General features: G+C 37.7%; 1 protein-coding gene across 1 annotated transcript in view; it reads right to left on the reverse strand.

Moving 5' to 3' along the window:
* The window catches only part of LOC111539888 (microtubule-associated serine/threonine-protein kinase 4), a 168,308-nt gene that overhangs the window by 30,966 nt on the left and 122,135 nt on the right, over window positions 1-15,207 (reverse strand). Inside the window, exons 13-17 of the mRNA XM_023207893.1 lie at window positions 10,019-10,227; window positions 8,479-8,617; window positions 6,452-6,584; window positions 5,411-5,576; window positions 3,439-3,540 (exon numbers count right to left, since the gene is read on the reverse strand). Of these exons, the coding sequence (XP_023063661.1) occupies window positions 3,439-3,540; window positions 5,411-5,576; window positions 6,452-6,584; window positions 8,479-8,617; window positions 10,019-10,227 (749 nt within the window). The remainder of the gene's footprint in view (window positions 1-3,438; window positions 3,541-5,410; window positions 5,577-6,451; window positions 6,585-8,478; window positions 8,618-10,018; window positions 10,228-15,207) is intronic.

Consider the following 15,207-nt stretch of genomic DNA (forward strand, 5'->3'; position numbering starts at 1 on the left):
TCTAGGGCCAAGAGCTCAACCAGACTGCAGTCAGTGTCGGGGGTTTTACCCCACTGCCTGCTATCCTCTGGGACCCAAGCTGGTGAGAGCCTTCATTTCATCTCTGTAGGCAATGACAAATGGGTCCTCCTCAAGGACTCACAGCCCATGGTTGATTCAGCTTACATTTCTCACCCTTTGGCCTTTGTGCCTCACTTATGAGAAGCTGGTATCAGTTGGTCCAGTTTCTCATGCACTTATGGAGAGATAAGGAAGAAAAGAAAGCGGGGTGGAGGGAAATTGGGGGAAAATGACTCTGGGCTAAATTTTTGGTAAAATATGGGTGATAGCATTGTGAGCTAAAAACAAATCACTCATGCAAATGATAGTTCTAATTGTAAGAATTCATCATGAAGGGAAAGGAAACATTATTCCTTGAGCTCTTGCTAGGTACTTAGTAAATGAACTAGATACCTTCATGAACATTTTTGCATTTACTCCTCACAATAATGCTGTGAAGTATATAAAACGCCCATTTCCATAGACTAGGAAACTGAGACTCAGGGCAATGAAGAAACTATTCAAGACATGGGTAGCAGTGACATCTGAGCGGCTCTGAAGTCCAATGAGTCAGGCTGCCACTCAATATTCTACAAGTTCAAAAGTATAGTTCCAGTAGGACAAGCTCCCAAATTGCAAGTTATGCTTTGACACTAACACTTTCTCTTTTCTCTCCTTTCATGGAAGTTTCTTAAACATCCATTATGTTCTTCACACCCTTTTTCTCAGCCTCTCTAATCTCTTGGGCAAATGTGCATTCGCACATTTTCACGGTGCATTATTTTGCCCACGAAATATGCATTAAATACAAAATGCTGTCATTGGGAGCAGCATGGCAGGCCTGCGGGATTCTCAGCCTCAGGCTCTGGGCCCTACGGGGACCTGTCATGTTGGACTGGCCTGTTTGGCAAGCACTTGACAATTCTAAGAGCTTGGGTAGGGTCTTTTAAATGTCTCTTCTGGGTTTCTGTTAGGAGATTTGTTCTTCAAACTGTCAAACCCTAAAAAGACTGAAAGTAGCAGTCAACGAGAAAATGTGCAGAGAAGTAACTTGCAGCCTATGATTTATAAACACAGAGATGCTGATCATTATCACATCCTTGTCTAGTTAAACGAACCCCAACCAAGAATCCAAGTTTTCCTGGAGGAGTAAATACAGGGCAGAATACAGGCTGAACATCCTTGGTCTGAAAATTTAAAATCTGAAATGCTCCAAAATCTGAAACTTTTTGAGCACCAATATGACACCACAAGTGGAAAATTCTACACCTGACCTCAGGTAACAGGGATTAAAACATATATTATGAACCCAGGCACGATATAGCTCATGAGGCTGTAATCTCAGCACTTTGGGAGGTCGAGGTGGGTGAATCAGTTGAGGCCAGGAGTTCAAGACCAGCCTGGCCAACATGGCAAAACCCCATCTCTACTAAAAATACAAAAAGTAGCCGGGCATGGTGGCATGCACTTGTGGTCCCAGCTACTCGGGAGGCTTAGGCATGAGAATCGCTTGAACCTGGGAGGCGGAGGTTGCAGTGGGCCAAGATCACACAACTGCACTCCAGCCGGGGTGACAGAGTGAGATGCCATCTCTAAATAAATAAACAAACAAATAAACCACCCCATCCACCCACCAACCAAAAACCAAACAAAAAACACATATTATGGGCTGATTGAAGGACTAGGGCAGTATGCATTCATAACAGAATAAGAAATCATGTCAGTTTATGAACTTAGAAAATAATTTTAAGATAAAACTGTTGTTAATGAGGCAGATGACTCTGGAGGAAATGTTTTAAAAAGCCATCCAGCAGAATGCCTCCTCTTCCCTAGAATGATCTGTTTTTATCCTTATAATAATCCTATGAGGTAGCACTTCAAACATTTCCTTTTCACAAATGAGGAGATGAGCAATAGAAAAATAAGTAACCTGTCCAGTGTCATACAGCTGAGATTTAAACTCAGGTTAGCTGACTGTGGAGTTTATGCCCTCAACCTCAATTTTATTGGCTTTTCAGGTTAAAAGTCCACTCACCCACTGAAAAAGGTAAAAAAGGCACAAGGTGCTCTAGTGAGAGGCTCGACTAAAAGAAGTTTTCTAGTGAAGCCCTAATTTTAAGCCTTTTTGGCTTCTCTAATGCAGGGTCTGCGAAGCTCTCGTGTAAAAGGCAAAACAGTACACATTTTAGTCTTTGCATGGCATACGGTCTGTCATGACTACCTAACTCTGTCCTTGTAGCATGAAGGCAGCCATACAATACCTAAATGAGTGGGACGTGGAGGTGTTTCAGTAAAGCTTTATTTACAATACCAGGCTGTGGGACAAATCTGGCTGTAGCTTGCTGACCCTTGCTGTAACGCATTATCATAAGCTCTAGTAGCACTGCCTTCATCCATACTTAGGTAAGAACAGAGTCCTCCAACAGGAGAATCGGTGGGTGAATGTGGAGAATACTATACAATAAATATTTGGAGCTGTTTCAAATTTTTGTCTTGGAAAAAAATGGGGGAGAAATGATTTCTTCAGTATTTTCTGTTATTTCTATTAAAATGGGGGTAGAATGAAACAGCTCAGAGTAAATAATCCATCAAGCCAACACTTTTCACTGATGAAAATTATGGAGGCTGGCTAGACTATGTGCATTTATATTTAATATTTAGTCTCATCTACATAAATTCACATACTCGGGCAGACTGGGACTCTATACTGGGATCGCTACGTCTGTCTATTCAGAATCCAGAGAAGAAAAGGGAATAAAATGCTGGCAGAACAGTCAGAAAAAATAATCAGCAAGAAGCAAATCTACTATCTTGTTAATCCTGAAAGGCAGTGGTTTTTAATTCGCTTTCTTGGGTCCTGGTGCTCATCACTGTGCCGATTACTGGGACAGAACAGCATGGTTCAACCCCAGGCACTCATTTCTAATAATTAGTCCAAGCACTGATAACCCATTTCAAAGCCTGTGGATAGTAACATGCTGGGTCAAATCCGTATGGGGATGTATATTTAAAGACAAAAACAAAAAGAGTTCCAAATAGCGAATCCTCTGTTTCAAGTTATTTAAGATGCATGCTTTTCAGGACAGAAGAGTTACATGTGCCTTTGAGGTTTTCTTCCAGAGAAGCTTTATTTATTGAAACAAATGAAGCACAATTTCTGCTTTGCCAAACACAAAAACAACAAAAAACAAAGACAACCAACCAACCCTCTTAGTGTACACACTGCTTTGAATCAGGAAACAAAATCCAAAATATTATTCCTATAAAGTGTTGCAGTCATGTTCTACATCAACTAACAGATGTTGCCTATGCAAAAGCAAAACAACAACAAAAGCTTCAGAGCGCTCCATGTAGACATTATTTCTTGTATATTAGCAAAATTAAAACGTGGGCTCTAACCTGTTCCCAGCCTCTCCAGGGGATTCTGCCTGAGGAGTAAGGTAATCAGATCCTGGGCATCAGGTGGGGGTGCCTCATCCTTCTCAGGCCAGTTGATCTCATCTAGAAGGAAGAAAAGTTGTTTATAACCGGATTGTTCACAAGAGGGTCCAGGTCCCAGCAACATGGTCATCACCTGGGAATTTGTTAGAAAGGCAGAATGTCAGGCCCACTCCAGACCTATTAAATCAGAGTCTGCATTTCAACAAGATCTTCAGTCGATTCCTAAACACAGTCATGTTTGAGAAGCATTATTTTATAAGACGTAAGGAGCACAGATTTTTTACAAGGTAGGAAGAGAATATTTCAATAAGCAGATCTTTCATTTGCTTTTTAAATTCATTTTTCTTTCAAAGAATTGGCTTCCAAAAAGTTGCCTCTCTAGTTATTACAAGACTTAAAATAATAGAAACTCTAAACACTTCCATGTCAGGTGGCTAATATATCCACCCAAGGATTATCTCGGAGTAAGATTTTTCTCTCTTAATTTCTTCAACTGAGAATTTGGCCACAGCCATAGAGTCCTTCAGCTCTAAGAAACAAGAAGTAATTTTGCAAAAATAACTATTTCCGGAAACAAATAAACAAAAAAGGTCAAAGTGCTAAGACTGAAGAAGAAGAAGAAAAAAAACCCACAAAGTAATCATAGTAATGGAAGTATTTAAAATCTGTCATAAATATTAAGAATACATTCTCATTCTGAAGGAGTTTGCCTGAAGATAGGTGTGCGTGCTTGTGTGTACGGAAATGCAATAAAAACACGAGTTATTCCTGTGTGTGCCTGCCTCTAGCTTCCTCTGCTGCAGTTTAAATCTGATTTGGAAAATACAACATGAATATGCATCTGAGCCGTAAGGCATCAAGAACAAAGCCAGCATTTGCTGCTTGTGTTAATTAAACAGTTGATTCCCTTTGCCATTCAGGCCTTAGTATATCAGAAAACAGCCTAGTTATAAATCCATAAACAGCTCAGATATTGTATAAAGGGGTCACACACTGCAGGCAACTCACAAATCTGCTTTGTTAAAGTTTACAAATATGCCTGGCTTGCAAAGTCAATGACAGAAAAGAATGCTGTGATAAAGCGGCCTCATATGCAAAATGAATTTTTCCCCTACTTCCACTGCTGGACTTTGTAAACACAGTCCAAATAGACCGAAGGTGGCTGATAAAGATGTCAGTGATGCCTGACAAACTTTCAAGAAGAAAGACCTTTCTGATCTGTTCCAGGGAAATTTATAAAATCGTCAGGTAGGGTAGTGATACACCCTATTTAATTATCATTTAGTTTTGCCACAGGCCACATACAATAGTTAGGGTCAGCTTGCAGGTTAAGATCTGAAAGTTACTGAGTTTTAAATGGAAGATGAACAGCTGTTACAGAAATAACATTACACCATAACAGCTACCAATGAAATCATTAACAATCTGTGGATTCAATTTGCTTCTTTCTCATTCTCATCATTTATTATTTGGTAGACATTTGTTTTAGGGTTTATTACATTTTTGTTAATTTCTTCATTATGCCATTAGCCATTTTCCCCATTTATGTAAACGTTACCCACATTAACCTTTTCTTCGTGGTGCAACTTTCCTATCATGGAAAGGAAGACTGGACGGCAATTAAATTGCCTGTAAATCCCACACCAATTTCCTTTGCAGAAAAAGCACACGATAAAAAATGGTTTTGTTGCTAGTACATTTCCAAATTCTATGTTAACATAATTTCTTCAGATCAATTTTCAACAAAAACTGCTCTCTTGAGATTAAGAATGTCAGTTATATGCTTTGATGAGTGAGTTCTTTTAATTCGTTGGCTCAACTGTTTGATAAAGGTTAACATTTTAGTAGTAAAAACTGTGACACTCAACAGATTTACATTAAATAGCTGCTTCCCAACAGTGACTTAAAGATAACTCCTGATGATATTTACCACTGATGACTTGTCCAAATAGCTCTTCTGGAGTATCCCCAAAGAAGGGCACGCATCCAACCAGAAATTCATAGAGGATAATCCCCATGGCCCACCAATCCACCGGCTTTCCATAACCCTGCCTCAGAATCACTTCTGGTGCAATGTATTCAGGTGTGCCACAGACCTAAAAGATAATTGCAAAATTCAAATAATTGGAATATTAGACATGAATTAAAATGAGCAAGATGGCTAGTCACCAATTATTTTGCCCAGAATGCACCTGCTCAACCACATGGAACCACATGGACAAAGAACTTAAGAGCAATAATTATAAAAAGGTATTTAAAATACCAAGGCAAAGAATTATTACCAAAGATGGGAAGTTTACAGTTCTGCTCTAATGTTAAATTATATGTAATGTCTACTTTCAAATTGAGAATCTGACCCTGTTTGGTAGTTTTACCTATTATACAATATTAAAACCACTTATAATCCTTAAATTTAAAATAATAATGCATTTTTAAGTTTGTCATTGTCAGAGAGAGTTTTAGTATCTATATGACCAAAATACATTCACACACAGGTTATTTCATAAAAGCAATGACAGTTGAGCTGTGTTTACCTTAAGTAACTTTACAATGAACAGATTGTGGGCACATGGTAATGAGGCATGCTTAAAGGGAAATGGGCCGTGGCTTGGATTTAGCACCCGTGATGGTACAATGCATCATGAGTTTCACAAGTACTCTACTGAGACTCCTGAATTCCTTACAAAAACAGTTTTCCATTTGTCTCTCTCACACTCTCACTTGTGTGCAATTAGATCGTTCGTCTTGCTAATAGACCATAATGTTGGGAGAGGAATGTAGAGGGAGCAGACAGTTCAAAGAGGCCCAGGGAGAAAAATGGAAGCAATTTGCACTTTATTAAATGTAAGGTTTATACAGACATCTAAACCACCAGCACTAATGTGAAGATGGCCCACACAAGTTGATTCTGAACTTCACTGGCAATACCTACTTTGTATTTCTCAATAAACTAAATGGCACCCAAGCTTACCTGTTTATCCAGGAACTCTCGAGCATCCTTCTCAATATGACCCTCATAAAGGTTGGTAGTCATGCTCATTAGTCCCACCTTAGATAATCCAAAATCTGTCAGCTTTATGTGCCCCATGGAGGTAACCAACAAGCTATGAGGCAGAAGGACATATAACACAATAATCACTTTATAAGCTGGTTATCTATTTTCACTTCCCCCCTACCCCTATCAATTTCTAAGACTATTTAATACATGGGCATCAAGCTTATTACAAAACCCAGCCTGGAAAGAGATGAAGTCACACAAAGATGTCAAATACTTCCATCTAGCAGCTGAGTGTAATTCACAAAGGAGGGCTAGAGACAAGGCGTAGCTAATCTTTGTTGGAGCAGCCACATACAGCATCATTTATAACACTTTGAAACTTTTGGAAAAATTCAAGTATGAAACTCTGATCCCTTTCCATTTTCACAATAAGAAAATTAAAAAGAAACGGCATACACCAGGAAGTAAGCAACCCATTTGTGATACAAATGAGACACAAGATAAAAAAAAAAAAAAGAAAAAGAAAAATATTGTTTCAGATTTCAACTTTCATCTCTAATTTAAATTTCTACTCATTAAGCACAAAACCTGTATTTCTTACACATGCAAAGAATCTACAATTAAATATATTTAAAACTTTTCATTTTAAGTGGGAAAATAAAAAGTTTAAATAGTATTAGAGTAATTTAAAAATTAAAAGAATAGAGGGATTTTTAAAAAAAGCTACTGGATGGAAATATCCCAAAATGTTATAGTTGTCTTTGGTAATATTGTGGATGAATTTTTTTCTCTTTTTTTTCCCTGAATTTTTCAAATTTTGTAGAATAAGCATGAGTCAACTTTATCATAAACTTTTCAGCACACTTAAAGTCTTTACATATTAATATGTAATGTTTTTAGAGGCATCTCAAATTAGTGGATAAAGCATGAAATATTTACTAAATGGTGTCAAGATGAATAACTAGTCATCTGGGAAAAAAAGTCTATCTGTATCTCAAATCAGACACCAAAATCAATTCCACATAAATTAAAAATTACTAAAAAATTAAATTGTGAGTAAAACAGAATGTAATATCAAGCACTTCATCTTGGAGTAGGAAAAGGTAATCTAAGTATGACACCAAATAAAGAAACTATCCAGAAAACAACTAGTAGCGTTCTATGAAGCCATTATCACATTTACATCATTAAAAAAAAAAAAACACTTAAAAAAATTAACCCTGGCTTTATGATTATCTTTTTCTCTTGTTGCTGGTAAGTTGTTTTTTTTTTTTTTTTTTTTGAGACGGGGTCTCATTCTGTCGCCCAGGCTGGAGTGCAGTGGCATGATCTTGGCTCATTGCAACCTCTGCCTCCTGGGTTCATGCCATTCTCCTGCCTCAGCCTCCTGAGTAGCTGGGACTATGGGCACCCACCATCATGTTCAACTAATTATTTTATATTTTCAGTAGAGATGGGGTTTCACCACATTAGCCAGGATGATCTCGATCTCCTAACCTCATGATCTGCCCGCCTCAGCCTTCCACAGTGCTGGGATTACAGGTGTGAGCCACCGCGTCCGACTGATAAATTATTAATATAAGCATTGTGGGGGGTGGGGAACCAGGGGAGGGATAACATTAGGAGAAATACCTAATGTAGATGATGGGTTGATGGGTGCAGCAAACCACCATGGCATGTGTATACCTATGTAACAAACCTGCACATTCTGCATATGTATCCCAGAACTTAAAGTATTTAAATATATATATTTATATATATATATATACACACACACACATATGCATTGTATCCTTTTTTCTATGACTTTCCTGAACTTCAAATAAGCATATCCTTTAAAGATTTACATACAAATTACCATATATACTGTTAAAACAACTTATTTTGGACATTATGGAAGAATTTAAAAATGAACATTGCATTAAAAGAAACCATCTTTATAAACATACAAGAACTTTTTATTGGGCAAAAGAAGATATATATTTCATTTGTGTACATACTTGTCTGGTTTCAAATCCCTGTGTACAATTCCATAATTATGTAAATATTCCAAGGCCAAGACCGTCTCAGCAAAGTACATTCTGGCCATATCAACAGGGAGAGGACCCATGTTTTTCATTAAAGTAGCACAGTCTCCCCCTATAACACAGGAAAAAGAGTTAGTAGCTATAGGATCAAGGCTTAATGGAGAAAATCAGTTTAGACTGCAGAATTTCAAGGTGAAATAATCTCTACCCATAGACACAGCATATCACAGTCACAACTGGAGTCTGTGTGTGAACCTATCATGTTTCTAACTAAGACATGGTATGCAGAAAATACAGGTTTTTATTTAAGAAGTAGTATTCATAAGAGAGAAGGTTTGGCTCTGAAGTGAAACTGTACTTTAAAGAACTGCTAGCATAATTTTAGGATCATGGTAACAATTTAAAATATACCAGCATAAAACATGGATTCTAGAATCAGGCTACCTGAGTCCAAATTCTAGCTCTGCCTCTTACAAGCTGAGACATCCTAGGCAAACTACTCTTGGTTCCTTCATCTGTAATACGAGGATGGTAACAATGTCATCTTTGTTAGAATTCTTATGAGAATTAAATGAGATAATCTATATAAAGAACTTAGGATATTGCCCAACACATATCACATATTAAATGTGTGATAAATGTTATTGTTTTTGTTAAGATAACCACAACAGAGGTTAAAAAAGCAAAATATTGGTGTGGTAGAAAGAACACTAGATGAAAATAAGGCAAGCTACATTTTTGTCTTTTATCTACCACTCTATCTAGTAAGTCTTCCTTGCTTGGACTTTATTTCGCTCATCTATGAAATGGAAAGGTTAAACTAAAAGGATATCTAATGTTTGAGTTTTATAGTTTCCGGATTCTATTCAATGACAACAGCTTAAATTAGATGTTTTGAAATTGTTACTGATCTATTCATCTTGTTAACTTTATGTCCACAAGTCATGGTCACTTCAACTCAGAAACTTAATGTAAAATTGATGGAACTAAGATAACTTGCAGCATTGAAAAGGTAGTCCACAAACCTCTTAAAGAAAGAGAAAAAAAAAAGCTAAAAATCAGGAAGACTGGCTTCATTTTCTTGAATGTACCTCCTTTTCCATTTTATTTCATACCGTAGACTGAAAAGAATATATATTTCTTTCTGTAAGACTAATTGTGATGAGTACTTTTATGATACGTAATAAAAATAAGTAGAAAAAAATCCCATCACCTATATTCCAACTTTAATGACCATCTTAGAGGAGGGAGTTAGGATTAAAAACTATTAAAAAAGATAAACAACCTTTTTCCAGATAGCACTAATTTTCCCTTTGTTATAGTAGAGCAGGCACTTTACAAGCAATTATCAGAAGATAATGACTGGGAATACAGCCATCTCATTTGCCTGGGCTTTAGTTCCTAGGTGGATACAGCCATTATGTGGCACAAATACAGAAAGCTTCAACAACACAAATGAGCAAGGAATTTCTGGGTACAAGTGTCATGTTCTCTGTGTCAGATACTGATATACCTTCCACATATTCCATGACCATGCACAAGTGGCGCCTTGTTTCAAAGGAGCAATACATGCTGACAACAAAGGGGTTTTCTGCAAAAGTCAGGATATCCCGCTCCACAAAGGCCTGCTGGATCTGGTTTCGAAGGATGAGGTTCTGTTTATTAATCTTCTTCATGGCAAACCTCTGCCGGGATTCTTTATGCCGAACAAAGTAGACTGCCCTGAAAGGGAGCAGAAGTATTGGGGTTGACAGGAAGAGAGAAAATAAGGATGTTTTGGGGATAGAGTAAACCATATAAATCATCAGCTTTTTAGCTCCCACAAGCTGGCAGCTACAAACATCCCATCCCAGGCTAAACTCCTTTGGCTAGATTGATTTTTTTTAAATTCTTTCAGTTAAAGGTCAAGGGTCATAATCAGGCATCAGATTCATCTTCACTGCTGAAGGAAGGAAATGAGCAGTTCCCAAAGTGAGCTATTTCCTAATAGCTAGCTGACATTTTCAGTTTTTCCACAAACACATCAAAATCCGATATATGTCAGAACAGGAAAGAATTAACAAAATTACACACATATAACAAGCTAGATCCTTTCTAGCATTAGATATATATTACACACTTTTTCGCAACCAACTAAAGCAATGATTTTCTTTTTGTTCCTTCTTCTTCTTCTTCTTCTTTTTTTTTTTTTTTTGAGATGGAGGCTTGCTCTGTTGCCCAGGCCGGAGTGCAGTGGCACGCTCTTGGCTCACTGCAACCTCTGACTCCTGGGTTCATATGATTCTTGTGCCTCAGCCTCCTGAGTAGATGGGATTACAGGTGCATGCCACCATGCCCAGTTAATTTACTGTGTGTTTTTTGGTAGAGACAGAGTTTCACCATGTTGGCCAGGCTGGTCTCCAACTCCTGACCTCCTTGGCCTCCCAAAGTACTAGGATGACAGGTGTGCACCACCGTGCCTGGACCCTAAAGCAATAATTTTCTAAATGATACCCTTGGGATCTGCAAAAACCTCCATAGCTTCTTAGAGTATCTGACTTTCAATTCAGAGACATTTACTTCCGAAGACATTTCTAGATAAATGAGAAGTATGTGTTTAACACATTATATGGGGCTGTCCTGCAACAAAGGGTAGCATATTTCCTCACTGCAGTCCTCAAAATGTGCTACCCCATGGCCGTTTCAACAGGAAATGCTTTTCTCAGCATAAGAGTGGGCCAACGATGGAGCTGTATTTCTGTTCTCTCAAATCCATGGTCAAGGTGTCAGGGAACTTTACAACCAGACCAGGCTGCACTCAATTTCTGCCTAAAGCCTCCCCCAAATATTTTATAGAGCCAATTATGTCTAAGTAAAGACAAGGGACCCACTGAGGCTTGGGATAAAGAAAAGAAGAGAATTAGAAGGAGGAGTCTTAACAGTTCATCTGGAAATGATGAGCAACAAGGAACATGTCTTGGATGGGCTCCTTTGTCACAAGTCCTCCTCACCTGTCAATATCATGGGAGAACAAGTTTGAAATCTCCAATAATCAAACAAGAAATAATTTACCTGAAGAGCCATCAATCACAGTAAAGCATGTCCAGTGCCCACCTTATAAAACAGGTGGTATGTGATCTGAAATGGATTTTCCACTAGTTACTTAACCGTCCCTGAATAATGACTGCAAGGGGGCCTAGGACACCCTATGCTCCTGCTCAATCAATATATCAGGGTGATTTACTGACATAAATTTCAACTATATTCAATCCCAGTTTAATCAACGTTAACATTTTTCCCTTAAGTGTTCAGCTAGGAATTACTTTTTCTTTCATGTATGTGTATCTTTATCTCTGTCTTCTCATCCTGCTCATCTTTTTCCTTTATTCAGCAAATCACACATCTATATTTTTGTCTTGGTCTAAACATTATTATTATTATTTTTTCTTTGCTCATATTTTTCTTCTCTTCTCATTTCTTTGTTTTTCTAGTTCTTCCTTCACTGAATAGTAAAAAGCTTCTTCACCATACCTCCCATAATCAATGCACCGAATGATCTAGTGCTGTCACTCCCACGGTAAACCAGCCAGCTGGATGCCCAGCGCTTTCCACACCAACTGGTGGTACTCTTCAGTATGACCAAAGCCTCGGGCTCCCACAATTCTGAGTGATTCCCACACCTGTTTTGCTGGCTAGGTTTGATATTAAGGTTAACTAATTTAAACAAATATTTAAACTGACGAAACATGAGTGTAAAAAGGGAAAGCACTATTGTTTATCAGAAAACTAAACAAATGTTTTAGAAAATCTTAATAAATGTGAGTTACTAAATTAAATTCCTGTTCATTTAATGTGGGTGACAAGATTGGCAAAAGTTGAAAGAATAACAAAAATCTAGATTCCTACATTCATATTGCTTCAAGTTCTTGTTTCACCATTAAAGAAGGTAAAATTGGAAAACAGAAACAATGTATTGTAAGTCTAGTTTACACTGACTTTCTTGAAAAGGCCTTCCATCAACAGACTAGGAAATTCATGTATATTTAGGCTAAATTAAAATGTTTAAAATATGTATCTTTTTAAATTATTTTCTACTTTGACTAACTTTTAAATTAAACAACCAACTACTAGTTCTTTTTGTATCAGATTAAAGGCTTTTAGTATATTTTTCTTTTTTCAACTACTGATCAGCTACTATCAAGAATCCACAGATAACTTGAGTTGCTCCTAATCAGCTGATGGTAGCAGAACAGAAATACAAAGGAGCACAGAAAATAACTTGGCCATCCCTCAAATAGAAGATAAGTATTGATATACAAATGTTGTCATTTGATCCACCATGGTCAAGTCAGCTTCATCCCCGGGATGCAAGGCTAGTTCAACATACGCAAATCAATAAATGTAATGCATCTCATAAACAGAACCAACCACAAAAACCACATGATTATCTCAGATGCAGAGAAGGCCTTCAACAAAATTCAACAGCCCTTCATGCTAAAAACTCTCACTAAACTAGGTATTGATAGAACGTATCTCAAAATCATAAGAGTTATGTATGACAAACCCACAGCCAATATCATACTGAATGAGCAAAAACTGGAAGCATTCCCTTTGCAAACTGGCACCAGACAAGGATGCCCACCCTCACCACTCCTATTCAACACAGCATTGGAAGTTCTTGCCAGGGCAATCAGACAAGAGAAAGAAATAAACTGTATTCAATTAGGAAAGGAGGAAGTCAAATTGTCTCTGTTTGCAGATGACATGATTGTATATTTAGAAAACCCCATCATCTCAGCCCAAAATCTCCTTAAGCTGATAAGAAACTTCAGCAGTTTCAGGACACAAAATCAATGTGCAAAAATCACAAGCATTCCTGTACACAATTAACAGACAAACAGAGAGCCAAATCATGAATGAACTCCCATTCACAACTGCTACAAAGAGAATAAAATACCTAGGAATACAACTCACAAGGGATGTAAAGGAACTCTTCAAGGAGAACTACAAACCACTGCTCAAGGAAATAAGAGAGGACACAAACAAATGGAAAAACATTCCATGCTCATGGATAGGAAGAATCAATATCATGAAAATAGCCATACTGCCCAAAGTAATTTATAGATTCAGTGTTATCCCCATCAAGCTACCATTGACTTTCTTCACAGAATTGGAAAAAACTTCTTTAAATTTCATATGGAACCAAAAAAGAGCCTGCATTGCCAAGACAATCCTAAGCAAAAAGAATAAAGCTGGAGGCATCGTGCTACCTGGCTTCAAACTATACTACAAGGCTACAGTAACCAAAACAGCATGGTACTGCTACCAAAACAGGTATGTAGACCAATGGAACAGAATAGAGGCCTCAGAAACAATGCCATACATCTACAACCATCTGATGTTTGACAAACCTGACAAAAACAAGCAATGGGGAAAGGATTCCCTGTTTAAAATGGTGTTGGGAAAACTGTCTAGCCATATGCAGAAAGCTGAAACTGGATCCCTTCCTTACACCTTATACAAAAATTAAGATGGATTAAAGACTTAAATGCAAGACCTAAAACCATAAAAGCCCTAGAGGAAAACCTAGGCAATACCATTCAAGACATAGGCATATGGGCAAAGACTTCATGATTAAACACTAAAAGCAATGGCAACAAAAGCCAAAATAGACAATTGGGATCTAATTAAACTAAAGAGCTTCTGCACTGCAAAAGAAATGATCATCAGAGTGAACAGGCAACCTACAGAATGGGAGAAAATTTTGCAATCTATCAATCTGATAAAGGGCTAATATCCAGAATCTATAAAGAACTTAAACGAATTTACAAGAAAAAAACAAACAACTGAATCAAAAAGTGGGCAAAGGATATGAACAGACCCTTCTCAAAAGAAGACATTTATGCAGCCAACACATATGAAAACAAGCTCATCATCACTGGTCATTAGAGAAATGCAAATCAAAACCACAATGAGATACCATCTCACACCAGTTAGAATGGTGATCCTTAAAAAGTCAGGAAACAACACATGCTAGAGAAGATATGGAGAAACAGGAATGCTTTTACACTGTTGGTGGGAGTGTAAATTAGTTCAACCATTGTGGAAGACAGTGTGGCGATTCCTCAAGGATCTAGAACTAGAAACACCATTTGGCCCAGCAATCCCATTACTGGGTATATACTCAAAGGATTATAAATCATTCTACTATTAAGACACATGCACACGTATGTTTACTGTGGCACTGTTCACAATAGCAAAGACTTGGAACCAACCCAATTGCCCATCAATGATAGACTGGATAAAGAAAATGTGGCATATATACACCATGGAATACTATGCAGCTATAAAAAAGGATGAGTTCATGTCCTTTACAGGGACATGGATGAAGCTGGAAACTATCATTCTCAGCAAACTAACACAGAAACAGAAAATCAAACACCACACGTTCTCACTCATAAGTGGAAGTTGAACAATGAGAACACATGGACACAGGGAGGTGATCATCACACACGGGGCCTGAAGGGGGGTTGGGGACTAGGGTAGGGATAGCATTAGGAGAAATACCTAATGTAGATGACGGGTTGATGGGTGCAGCCAACCACCATGGCACGTGTATACCTATGTAACAAACTTGCACGTTCTGCACATGTACCCCAGAACTTAAAGTATAATAATGAAAAAAAAAAAAAAAAAAAAAAGAACCAAAACAGGGGGTTTTCA

Source organism: Piliocolobus tephrosceles, chromosome 4 (assembly GCF_002776525.5).
Source record: "Piliocolobus tephrosceles isolate RC106 chromosome 4, ASM277652v3, whole genome shotgun sequence".
Lineage (NCBI taxonomy): Eukaryota > Metazoa > Chordata > Mammalia > Primates > Cercopithecidae > Piliocolobus > Piliocolobus tephrosceles.